This window comes from Cryptotermes secundus, unplaced genomic scaffold, assembly GCF_002891405.2.
Source record: "Cryptotermes secundus unplaced genomic scaffold, Csec_1.0 scaffold1053, whole genome shotgun sequence".
In the NCBI taxonomy this organism is placed as follows: Eukaryota; Metazoa; Arthropoda; class Insecta; order Blattodea; family Kalotermitidae; genus Cryptotermes; species Cryptotermes secundus.
This window is the reverse complement of record NW_019735475.1, coordinates 536,744-549,682: the sequence shown is the minus strand read 5'-3', so window position 1 is coordinate 549,682 and position 12,939 is coordinate 536,744. Positions and strand designations below refer to the sequence as shown.

Here is a 12,939-nt window from a genome sequence, read left to right as displayed (position 1 = left end):
AGGATCTGCATTAATTTGGTCCAGTTTACCCGGTCAAATGCCTTCTGCCAGTCTATGAAGCAAACACACAGTTCTTCATCTATCTCCAAAGTTTGTTCCGCTATAATTCTCATCATCCCAATTGCATCCCTGGTTCCTTTTTCTCTTCTAAATCCAAACTGATCTTCTCCAAGTATATCCTCTATTTTCCTTTCAATTCTTCTTTTAAGTATTTTTGCTATTATCTTTGCTGTATGTTCAATAAGGCAACATATGATGCATAAAATCTTTTAATACAGAATACGAATGAAAACCAAATGTTCAGGCAGTAGCAAGGTGAACATTATTCTCATATTCAGGTGGGACTCACAAGTGTAAATCTGTCAAAATCTCAAGATTAATACCTCCACTCTCACAATATTTTGTCAGATATACTATTTACATGAGAAAGTAAAATTGCAAAACTCAGCCAGCTGTAATGCTTTATGGTTATGGCTCTACTCTAAGAAAAAATGTGGATCCAATGAATGGATCTGTTGAAACAAATTGAAAGTATCAAAATAAGTATAACTGGAACACGTTAACTTACTTATGAAGCTCACACCGTTTATCACATGACTGTGTTTCGCAAAGAAGAAGGTCATGAAGAAGAGAAGCTAGGTGAAGAAACCTGGCATCTTCTGCTTCTTTTTCACCAACAGAAGGTTGTTCTCGAGATTTTACAGTCAGATTGAAAAGCGTCTTCAATACCTCACATGTCAGTGTCACCTGATCATCCTGCAGACATGAAACCAACAACTTATTGAAGATCGTGTCTCCACTGTATGTATCAGACATTGCCATTTTTCCAGAAAAAATGTATCGTCAGTTTCCAAACAAAGGGTGATAGACTGTTTTATCTTTGTTATGGTACCTTCAAAAAGTTGAGGTACTTACGAGACCCAAAGCAAAAGTAGTACAGTTAGTATAAAATGTTGCAGAGAAAGTCATGGTTATTTAGAGTCACTCGTAATTGTGAAAAGTGCCACAAGAAAGTTATTTTGTGTGAAGGTTCTCTGTGTGTGTGTGTGTGTTTGTGTACACATATATAACACTACAAAACTGTCACAGCTGACAACTTTTGGCTATATATGTAAGTTCTCAATACAAACCACTCATTCTAGCTCAGCTATACTCTCACACACACACACACACACACACACGTAAGCCAAAACCACTACTGATTCTTCTTGTATTTATACATACCTAATAAAAATAATCAAGTTGGAGGAATTTTTTAATGTTTTATACACCAAGAGGCTCTGTTTTATGATGAAATCCCACAAGAATTTATAACTTCTTGGCAAAGATCATTACTGTATCCTAACAAGTCGGGCGTGATACATCTTATTTATTCCAAGCAAGAATGCCTGTCATCATACAAGGTGGTTCAAATATGACCGGGGCTGATTTTTTTTTAAACCAAAATTGCCAAACACTTACTTGCATATGTCAGTCTTCAACGTACTCCCCTCCGGAGTCAACACATTTTTTCCAACATTCTGGAAGCATCCTGATGCCCTTTTCAAAAAAGTTTTGTGGTTGGCGGCGTATCCACTCCCGAACATTCTGGATGACGGCATCGTCGTCCACAAACTGCATGCCTTGCAAGTCTGATTTGAGCCTTCCGAACAGGTAGAAATCACTTGGTGCCAAATTGGGACTGTACGGCAGATGTGTCAGAAGGTTCCATTTCAATTTCCAGAGGGTTTCCATTGTTGTTTTGGCCGTATGGGGGCGTGCATTGTCTTGAAGGAAGGTTACCCGCTTTCCAGCTCTCTTCCGCTTGGATCGGATCTTTTCCTTCACGTCTGTTGCCAGGAGGTCTGAGTAATAAGCTGCATTGACTGTTCTGGCATCTGTCAGAAAGTCTACATGGCTAACCCCCTGCCAGTCCCAGAAGAACGTTGCCATCACTTTTCCTGCTGAACGGCTCCTCCGCGCTCTCTTGGGTTTGAGAGAACTGGTATGCCACCACTCACGTGATGATTGCTGGGACTCGGGAATGAAGTAGTGCACCCATGTTTCATCGGTGGTCACTATAGACTTAAAAAATGCATCACCTTCGTCTTGAAACTGCTGTAGGAGACCACTGGCAACTTACATGCGCACCATTTTGTTCACATCCGTCAAAGTGCGTGGTACCCACCGTGCATTCACCTTGCGATAGTGCAGGTGGTATTTCATGTCTTCTGCACTGCCCCAAGTTCCTTGATAGTGATGCGCCTATTCTCACGAATAAGTGCATCTGCACAATCAATGTTTGGCTTGGTGACAGATGTTCGCGACTGACGATCATGCGGTTCATTCTCCACGTGCTCTCTGCCCTCTCTGAAGCACTTACACCACTCAAACACATGGGTCCGTGAGAGACACTCTTCCCCATACTGTTGCTGGAGTCCGTGGTGAATTTCAGCGGACGGGATGTTTTCTCCGAGGAATTTGATCACAATGCGTTGTTCCATGCTCCGCGGTACCTTCTGTTCACTCATCACTCTAGCAACTTCCAGACAGGACTGAACAGGTTCTAACCCTAACAGGAAGGAGGGTGGAGGTTGTGGCTTCACTCTCTCATGGTTGCACAGCTGCGGTGCAGTGCGGCTTGTTTACAAAAAAAATTAGTCCCGGTCATATTTGAACCGCCTAGTACATAGAATGCGAGGCTGTTGTGGGACCCCAGTAAATTACAATACAGTTAGGTCTAGAGTAAAAAAAGTCATGGCAGTCACTAGCAGTAGGAAGTAATCAGCTGTCAGAGAAACTGGCTGAATGTTTAAATAGGAGTGTTTTTATTCAGCTAGTATGAAAATAATCTATGTGTAAGGCAAACTCGTCAGAAGTCACATCTCTGCTAGAGTGTGTATGTTTTCATCTTTAGGCTAAAACTGGCACGAAAGTACTTGCAAATGTGTTCGGAAAAAGAGCTGCTGGATATAAGTGATTCAGAAGAAAATTTTATTGGATTCAGTGGCAGCAAAATATCCGTGGATAATGATGTATTAGCACATTAGTGAAATATAATATCGAAGAGTGGTATTCCTAACAAATATTATTATATGGGGCGAAGGGAACCTTTCCTTGGCAGATTCAAGCTGGATGCTGTAGCAAACAACACAAATTACATATATAAAAATTTAAACTATTTTTAAATAAAGAAGTGTGGAAGATATAATATGAGGAACCAACCATTATACAGAATGATTTACAAACTGAAAGAAGAAAGTGTGTTCAAATCAAGATTTTCAGTACATCCTTGGAAACCATTGACAGTGGATGAAATCTGTTATGCGATTGTTCAAGTGTTGAGTGCTCTGAGAACTACTGCAGCAAGTTAAGTTACTAAGACAACATATATCACATCCTGATATTCTGCAGGACTTGCATAAAAAACATTATTATATAGATGTACCATAATTTCAGTTTAATGGGGCATCTTTAGGGACGTTCGCATCCCTGCAGAATACCAGTAACATCCCTCTGTCCTGCAATTCAGATACAAAAAACAATATTATATTTAAGCATCCTGTTGCACTATACACTTCTATATGTAATAAGACAAATGCCATCGTGAATGCAACAATCTATTTGGTTGTAGTTCCGTCTTTTTTTCCTCTACACTACATGTGAAAAATACACGTGATGATGGCTGGTTGTGGCCGAAACATGTAGTGTAGAGGAAGAAAAGACAGGGAACTACAAGCAAATAGATTGTTGCATTCACAATGTCATTTGTATTATTACATATAGGACAAAAAACAACTTGTGAACTACCAAATCGATTTTCATGAAATCTGACATTGGGGAGCTTAACTAGGTTAGCTAATAAATAAAATAAATAACAACTGCCTTCTTTTGTATGTTTACATAATATTATGATTGTTACTTCATATTTATTTGGCCAGAGAAAGCTAAGATGTCAACATTCCTCTATTTACTAATACCAAGACGATGACCACATCAACTTCATTCCTTGTGGTGACACCGGAACAATCAGGTACAAAATTCCTTCTCCTTAAGTTTCAGACTTAGGTACAAAACAAAGCCACACTGTACATCAGTAGTGTACTTACAGACATTATGATTTTCATATCAGAAGATGCAGCTCCTTTCTTGTCACCTCTCATCCTTCCAACTTCTTTTAAAATGAGATCTAAAACATCTTTAAGATACATAAGTAGCTCATTCTTCATCTCAGGTGTGACTCCTTCACACAATGCAGTGATGAGAAACAGCATCTTTATACTGAAGAACTTAATATCTTGGGGGAGTTCAGGATCCTTGTATGTTTGGAGTTGTTTAACAATGCCCCCTAGTGAACGATTCCTGGAAATCAGTACTTGAGCACTCGGGCAATTGAAGATGATGTTACAAAGACATTTCATTGCTTCTGACATCACTGAAAAGAGAAATAAAGTTTGATCTGAGGTTCTCAAAGCAACGACTACAAGAATATATCTTCTGGGTTATAATGCTGTGTAATTAACTAGAAGTCCACCGATAATTCAGGGGAATGTATTGCTTCCATTTTCGGGATCTAAAATTAAGCCAAGCAAGAAACCAACAATAATTTGGGAGCAAGCAAAGCAAACTGCATAGAGAAACAGACCTGACATAGGCCAGAAAGAAACTACTAGAGCCAACTGTAGTGTTACCACCGTAAAGAGGTTCAGAGAGAAAACTAAGAGGCAGAAAAGAAAAAAGTAGCTGGCCTCTTACATACACACATGCATATAAATTTCTTTTGACTTCTATAAGTTCACTTGGCAAACTGGAGAGCGAAAGGACTAAACTGACTTACACTTCCTTTCCTCCTATTGGTTTTCTCTCTGAGCTAGCTCATAGGCAATGGTCACACTATCACTGGCCCTTTCACAGTTCCTTTTTGGCAAATATCACCACTGGTTTTCTCTGCATGGCTCACTCTGCTTGCCACTTAGTTTCTCCCTTGGCTTACTCTTCAGCTCTGAAGATGCAGAAGTTACATTCCTCCTAAGCACTGGTGGACTTCTACTGAACTACACAGCATTACAACAGATTATACTCCTCAGAAATAAAGTTCCCCAAATGATGAATATTCTTAACACACATATTTTTTAATGCAAACACCCAGAGTAGAACTGAGATGCAGATAATATTTATTATATTCATATCAACACAACACTATAAACAAATACTACACAATATTCCTGTCAACACAACACTGTAAATAGTGTTGTGTTGACAGGAATATAAAGAATCCTTACCCAGAAACAGAAAGGCTAATGAATAATTCTGTAGTTTTCTACAGTAGATTATAGTTTAATTTATGGGGGAAGAGTCTTCTTTCATTAAAATGAAAAGGATGGGCTTGATCCCAGAGATGTCAATGAGAAAATATTATGTTGTTCATGCAGACAAGGATGATACATACAAATACAGATTTAACATAAAAACAAGGTGTTCAAGGCATACTCATGAGACATTCTGATAATGCTTGTTTGGCAAATGTAAGTTTGTAATTAAACTATTAGATGCAACTTCATTTAGAGTTCAATAGTATAAAGAATCAGTGATAATCACGCAGATGTGCATTCTTCCAGATGTCCAAGTCACTTACTTGTTTCCTTTCACGGCTAGTGTAATCATTTAGTGACTTACGGTTGGAATAAGATAGACACTAAAATAAATGTTTTTCTTTGAATGTTATGTCCACAAGAGACTGTCACATGTAATTTTGGTTTCAATTTCCAGAGGAGTACCCTGATCAAACAAACGACCTAAAATCTTTTGAGCAAGCAGAGTAAAGGATCATTATTACACAAGATATACAAAAGACAATGTAGGGTGTTGACAGAAGAAAAATTAGATGTGAGAATGATGCTTATACATAAGACACATAAGGTCCTTAAACTGTTATTTCATAAGATAGGTGTGCAAAGACACATTTGGCAGGAACTTCAATGAAACTGCTACAACTCTGACTGGGCAATTATACACCATACTGCCATTTGTGGAAAGCACGCTTCACACTCAAGCATAAAAAGTATTGCTGTATAATAAAATATAAAAATAAGGTGCTGTTACCTTCATAATTGACAGGCAATTCATTATCACTGCTGAGAAGTTCCTCCTGTGAAACCAACCCTGCACGATGCAGCAAAATCTCAAGACACTTTGTGCACACTAGTTCATTCAGTTCAGTCTTATCTCGGCTGAAAACAACAAAACATGTGTGTTAAATTGTGGGTATGTGATTACAATTGCAATTGCAATCACATACCCACAGGACAACAAACACATACTATATCAACACAAGGTAAGATAAAAACATACCCTTTCTGCCCACATATAAACAAAAACCACATATTCTCATAAAACACACGCTCATATTCCAGCCAGGGAATAACCTCAAAGGAATACATTAACAGAAGAGCTACACACAACTACTATACCCAGACAAAATATAACAAAACCTTTCATATACATTTAATTTTAATTTTAATGATTTCACTAACATTTTAACAATTAATGTTTTATCTTATAGGTGAACACACAATCCTTGTATATGATGATATTACATATTACTAAAAATCCAATATTCCCACATGCAAACAATGGTCAACGTAGGAATAGTAGCAGATGAATACAGGTGAGTGTAAAGAAGTGAAATACCCACTAATGGTTTAATTGGCCCAAACATGCTCTAAGAAAAGATGAATGCATGGCGTGTCCAAATTTTTCATTGTGGTGATGGGCCAGAAAACACTCGAGGAAGTTGACATAGTAATCAGAATGGCCTCCAGGATCTGGCAAACAACATTCAGGAAATTCTAGAGCCAGTCCCCCCAGTGGACCAAAGAGACTACCAACAGCTTATGTACTGGTGCAGTGTGTTTGCATCTGCCACTTCAAATGGACTGCCCCCACAAATCCAATGAAGAAGAAGACAACTGACACTGGAGGTAACACGACTAGCCTGAGAGAAGAGAAGATGGATGTGACTGGAATGCAACAGCAGCCCATGTATATCGAGCTAGAGCACCCATGGGATCATGCCCGTCTGCTGGCAGTGTGGAGGTGTCAGCCATCGTAGGAGGAACTGCCAACAGGGATACCCCCAAAAACATTAGCCAAAAGAAAATTGATTGAGACTGGAAAAATGAATAGAAGAAATGGAGAAAGTGATGGTCTCACCATTCATGTCTTGTTACACACTCAGCATGTCGGAAAAGCACAACCATGACAGTCTACAGGCACAAGGATGGACAGGGGAGGAACTACGCTTTGTGACCACTGACGCTGGAGCATCCATGACCGTCACCAGGCTTCACATCACTGCTGGACTGTCCAAGAGTGACCTGCCCATGTGATGTGCCATGGAGACGGCATCAGAGGAGACCCCAGCCTGAAGGAAACCTTAGTGGAAATGACCCTGAGACAGAGCCCCATACACATCTGGATGTTTGTCGCAGAAATCATAAACATGTTCATCCTCGGACTAGCTGTCATGCACACCCATAATACATCCACAGATTTGAGGCACCATGTACTATGACTGGGCGATGTTCTAGGCAGTCCCTTAAAAAGTGTGAAATAACAATTTCACTGCACTTGCTTCAAAATTTAAGAATATGTAATAAAACTTGTTTATGTACTATGGGACATGCCTTAAGTAAGATGATGGTCAGTTCTAACAGATCACATAACATGGAAAATCTGTGTTGTCTTTCTACAGTAATGGTTACAAAAGCTCTGTTCAAGTAGACAATTCTATGATGCAGGCAGGGAGACGACCCGTGCTTTTACTTCTACAGTCACGCCGTAAACTTGTTACACTGTTGCATGCAGCATACTTTTGTCTCCATTTGGACATCCTACATAAACTAACAGTAATAAGTATGTACCTGGAAAACAGGAAAGATAACATCTACATACAACATAATAAAAGAAAGTACTCACCACCACAGCATACAGCGGTGCATAGACAAGGGCATATCCCAAAGATTAACTTAACTGATGGAAGCACAGCAGTTTCATCAACAATTTTAGAGACACCTGAAGATGACCAATGTTGGTCAAAACATAGTGTGCGTAAACCAGTGATGTTGAAGAGATTAAACGTTTAAAACTTTTAATGGTTTTAAAAAGCAAGTTGCATGTGAGATGGCTAATAACTAACAGGAATAAAGATAATAGTTAAATATATAATTCCCAGAAAGAAGTTATAATTAAAATACTGTCACGTGTATGAGTGACTATAGACAGAATTTGGATTGGGAATTGGATTTATTGAACACTTACAGAATGTAACTACTAATAACTCTAGCGCTATCACTAATTCACACACTGTGCAGTTTACCACAGCACATCTTCTCAGCCTGCTGCAGCTTCACCGGCTGTTGCTTGATAACAGCTTCTAATGCCGTGGCTTCCTCAACTTCCGTGTTCATGTCCTTACAGCTTGCTTGCAACTGTTTCACAACTAACTCCTAATCTTCTAACTGTCTCGTCAAAGTCAAAGGCACACCGGGACATAGCCACTTGTACTATCCTGGCTCACCTAAACAGGGAATTCAACAATGATTTACTTTTCTGCCAAATTAACTGTTACAGCCAACACTGCTGAGTATCTTTACACTGCCACTTACTGTCAGATATTTTATACTCATGAAACAGCTTATCATAGTTAGTTCAAAAGAAGGTTCATTTTTCAAGAATGCCATCTCCTGGTATGCAGCGCCACATAGATCTTGTGTGAACTGACGTTTTGGAGGAATGTATCGCCTCCATCTTCAGGGAAGAAAAATTTGCAAGCAACAAACAAGCTTCCGCAGGTGGCTTCAGCCTGGAGGTCTGTCTAGAACTGATGGAGGCCTGCCTAGAAGTGATGGAGGCTAAGATAGAGGTATATCCAGAAAAGACAGAGGACACAGAGAAGCACTATCAATGGGTACCGTGAGTAAAATCCATACACCTTCTTATCACACCGCAGGGCAGGGCTTCCTATGTTCTACATGGAATTCCTAAAGAAGTGCTATATGATGAGACTACTGGGGCAACTGAAGACCGATTTGGGGGCCAGGACATTGGCACAGGGTACAGCAATCAACTGAAAACAAAGATGTAAGATGACAGTAAGTCCCTGCAGGAGTTTTTCACTGTTATCAAATAGATGACCCAAGGTGTCTCTCATGCTCTACATGAGGACCATGTACACACAGGAGCAAGCAAGGTATTCAATGATGGCATAAGAGACCCACTCATGCTGAAACTACAGTGCAACATAGTACCACTTACACACAAAGACTGACCCCTCCCTTGTTGTACAATGTGTAGATCCATAAACTGTTACAGTTACCTGTAGTTATGAGTTACAAGTGCTCAATAAATCCAATTATCAATTAAACACCATGTTTAGTCACTAACACATGACAATATAAATAAATCACAAGGCACGTTTCTGCTGTTGGCAGGACGCATCACTGTTCAACAGCACATATTCCAAGAAACACCGCTACAGGAAAAGTGTCATGAAAAATGGGCAGTTATACGTAATTCATACCTTGATGCTAAATATAAAGGGAATAATACCTTATTATTCTGATGCAGTTTAGGCAATATCTGTGACAGGAACGTTCTTCCGATTTCTCCAAGCGATGAAAAAGAGAAACCCACAACTTCTGGCGTCTTCCATTATCGTTCAAGTCATGGAATGTGAACATCTGATTGTGCTAAGAAGTAAAATTACAAGACACACCATATCAGTACCTCACTTTCAGATGTTCACACAAGCAAATTAAGCAAAGGACCATATTCTGGAGCTGTCAATCCCAATTTCCCTAGGTCAGAATCTCTTAGCTTTATCACTACACAGACCTCTATGTACAGTATAACTGTAAACATGCTGTGTGATTATGGTGATACAGTGCACTGACAGAGCTGCATGGGCTGACTGCAGGCAAAACTTTCTGCCAACAGGTGGCTTTACCAACACTGGTCTAGTCACATGTTGCCATTTTAATGAAAAATGCATATTTACATGCGCTTCTCAGCACCTGTATATTATACTTTTTTGGTCCTGGATGTTCTGATTGAATTACAAGTATGCTTTATTTAGTTAGGACAACTTAGCATACTTCTTGTACTGAATTAAATAGTGCAATGTCCCTATGCCAGCCAGCCACTCTGTGTTAAATTGTGTTCTATGTCCGTGCTGCAACCGTCGGTATAAGTTGAGGAGATCGAGTAAGTGGTCATTAAGTATGAATACAATACAATAAATGTAATAATAACAGCATGAACATCAGTCATGGTGTAAAAAAAAGGTAAAGGTAAATCCCTGTAACAGGCTGTGAAGGCACATAGGTTGTGAGGTGTCGACGATCCCACATTTTCTCTAGACAGTCTGCTCACAGATGGCGGTAAGTTTGTCAGCCTTACGCGCGTCCAGCTTGTAGGCAGTTGCAATACCGACTGCGCTACCCCAGCTCCTGTTGTGTATAAAAAGTTAACTTATATCGGGCCAATGTCTTATTAAAACAATCACATCGGTCTCATAAATTAGTAAGCAAACATTGGCCACGCCATAGCTCAAGCGGTTAGTCGCTGGCTTCCCACCGCAGTGGCCCAGGTTCGATCTCGGGTCTGGTAAAGTGGGATTCATGGTGGACAAATTGGCGCTGGGGCAGGTTTTCTCCGAGTACTTCGGTTTCCCTTGCCAATCTTCATTCCACCAATTGCTCCAAATCACCCTCACCTATCATCTGGGGCTGGTACAATAGGCCAGAAGTGGCCGCAGTACAAGGGACTTAGTCCCACCCCACTAGCAATAAAAAAATAGTAAGCAAACACAGTGAGTTTACTGCTTGATTACAAAAAATGTGACGACTTGGTGTGCGATGGAAGCGGTGCTGATTTCCGTTACGAAATTTCTCAGAAACAGTTAACGGTGTTAAAAGAAATACGTATGGTCTGTGACTGCATAGGCTGGCGAAGGAAATGAATACCACACCTAACTACAATTAATATCTAACACCGCCTTCACCGACAACGAACCGTTTAGGACACAAACCTTGTGTAACTTACCCTGTCGATGAACTTTTTAAGTACTTCGACAACATCGTCCGCTGTTCCAGATTCTAAGCTTAGCATATCACCGTCTTCCATTTTACAATTTATGACAGGAACTTCTAGTCTTTACATAGTTTTACACAAACCACACTACAAGCTGTTTCAACACTATCACACCATGCTCGCCAGCTCGCCAGTATTAGGTTCATGTATACTTTTGTTAAGGAAGTGTACTACGCTAATATACCCCATGTATGTAATTCTATTCTATAACAGAAAATTTACACTACAGAATCACGATTAATTACATTGCATACTTCATTATACTTTTCAAAATTACGACATATATAAATATAATGTATCTTGAACTCTTGTACATTACTCAACACGCTCAGCACCTTCAATTCCATTCATTTCGCACTTGTTCACAGAGCAACACATATACATGGGCGGCTCAGCGTGATCAGTGTTATTGGTTGCATAGCAGACGGCATATGATTACATGAATATTGTGCTTCCATCTATCCAGAGCTCCAGTGGAACTACTACGTACGAAGCGGGACTTCTTTCAAATCCACTCATCAGATGTCACTAGTAACACATATTCGTTACAGGATTTGACTATTGTGTATTCATACAGTTATTGAGTCTTCGGGCATTATTCACCCTATTTTTATTTTAAAACACTACTTTCCGGGGACTGGATTCTGTCTGAGTTAAGTGATTGAATGAGCTACCAGAGACACGTGGGCGGATTCCTTGTATTTTCTGCAAGCGATGTTCGCTTCATTCCAAAGTGGTCTTCTTCGCATTCATGCTGCGTTAATTTTTATTTTTATTTTATTTTTCGAAAAATTAAAGTCACAAAATATGTTGAAATGAAGCGAAGGTCTTGCAGATTGAACCGAACGCCACATACAGGAAATATATGGGATCCGCCCATATGTTTTTGGTAGTTCCTCTGAAGAGTTAACCCAGCTTGGACATCTCTCCCATCTGGGCTCCCGTTATTGCAGGAGAAGTCAGAAAACTAGAACTCAGCCCAGTGTAGATTATGTGGAAATTTGTATTTTCATATTGGTACTAGACAGAGAAATTGTCTCTTTAGCGTTGGCTTCTATTTTGATAGTGTTCTAATTTTATAGGCACTGGCTGTTAAATTAGGAATGATCATAAGCGCTAGGCCTCGTGTGTGGGGTTTTCTATTGTTTGTCTTAACTCCCATTGACGGTTTATATTGTGCCTGGTTTATATATCCTATTTTGTACTGGCATTTGCGGGGTCGAATACCGCCACCGTAGCCCTGCGAGTCGTAGGAGGCGACGAAAAGGGAAATCTTGAATCTGAGACAGTAAAATATGGTCGCGAGTCCCACAGGACTAGGACCCGAGAATGACTGCGCTGGTGAGGATCAGCAGCATTTGTAAATGATGGACCCTTATTCTCGTCAGAGAGTGCGCCCCACATCAACAAACCCATAACTGTTTGACAGTAATAAAAATCTGGCCGTAAGCCCCAGATGGATGCTTTATTCCAAGACAGACTGACCGACTGACCGTAGGTCGTAACATAAGACTCAGACTCAGGTGTTGGTGTCCAGAGATAGGGACTAGCTCTATCGATTGGACTCAACTGAGTTAACTTTTACCTGAGGACGGGAACAGAATCGTCTCCGAAATGTTGCGATTTAAACAAAAAGCAGGCAGATATATTATGTCCAAACTCAATAATTATAGCAATATATTCGCAGGAGCAGGATTTCTGAACTATTCTCACTCCTTTAATGTTCCTTCTTACATTACTCTCCCACCTACGCCTAACTGTTCAAATGTTTTCCTACTCAGACTCTTCATGCACTTCTCTTGCATGCGC

General features: G+C 40.0%; 1 protein-coding gene across 3 annotated transcripts in view; it reads right to left on the bottom strand.

Moving 5' to 3' along the window:
- Positions 1–11,520, bottom strand: part of LOC111869444 (synembryn-A) — a 28,891-nt gene extending 17,371 nt beyond the window's left edge. For all 3 annotated transcript variants that reach the window (XR_002843664.2, XM_023860987.2, XM_023860986.2), the window contains exons 1-5: positions 11,083–11,520; positions 9,589–9,728; positions 6,082–6,209; positions 4,089–4,414; positions 569–756 (exon numbers count right to left, since the gene is read on the bottom strand). Coding sequence is in view for 2 of the 3 variants with exons in the window: in XM_023860987.2 (XP_023716755.1) it covers positions 569–756; positions 4,089–4,414; positions 6,082–6,209; positions 9,589–9,728; positions 11,083–11,163 (863 nt within the window). In the remaining variant the exon portion in view is untranslated. The remainder of the gene's footprint in view (positions 1–568; positions 757–4,088; positions 4,415–6,081; positions 6,210–9,588; positions 9,729–11,082) is intronic.
- Positions 11,521–12,939: the final 1,419 nt, after the last annotated feature.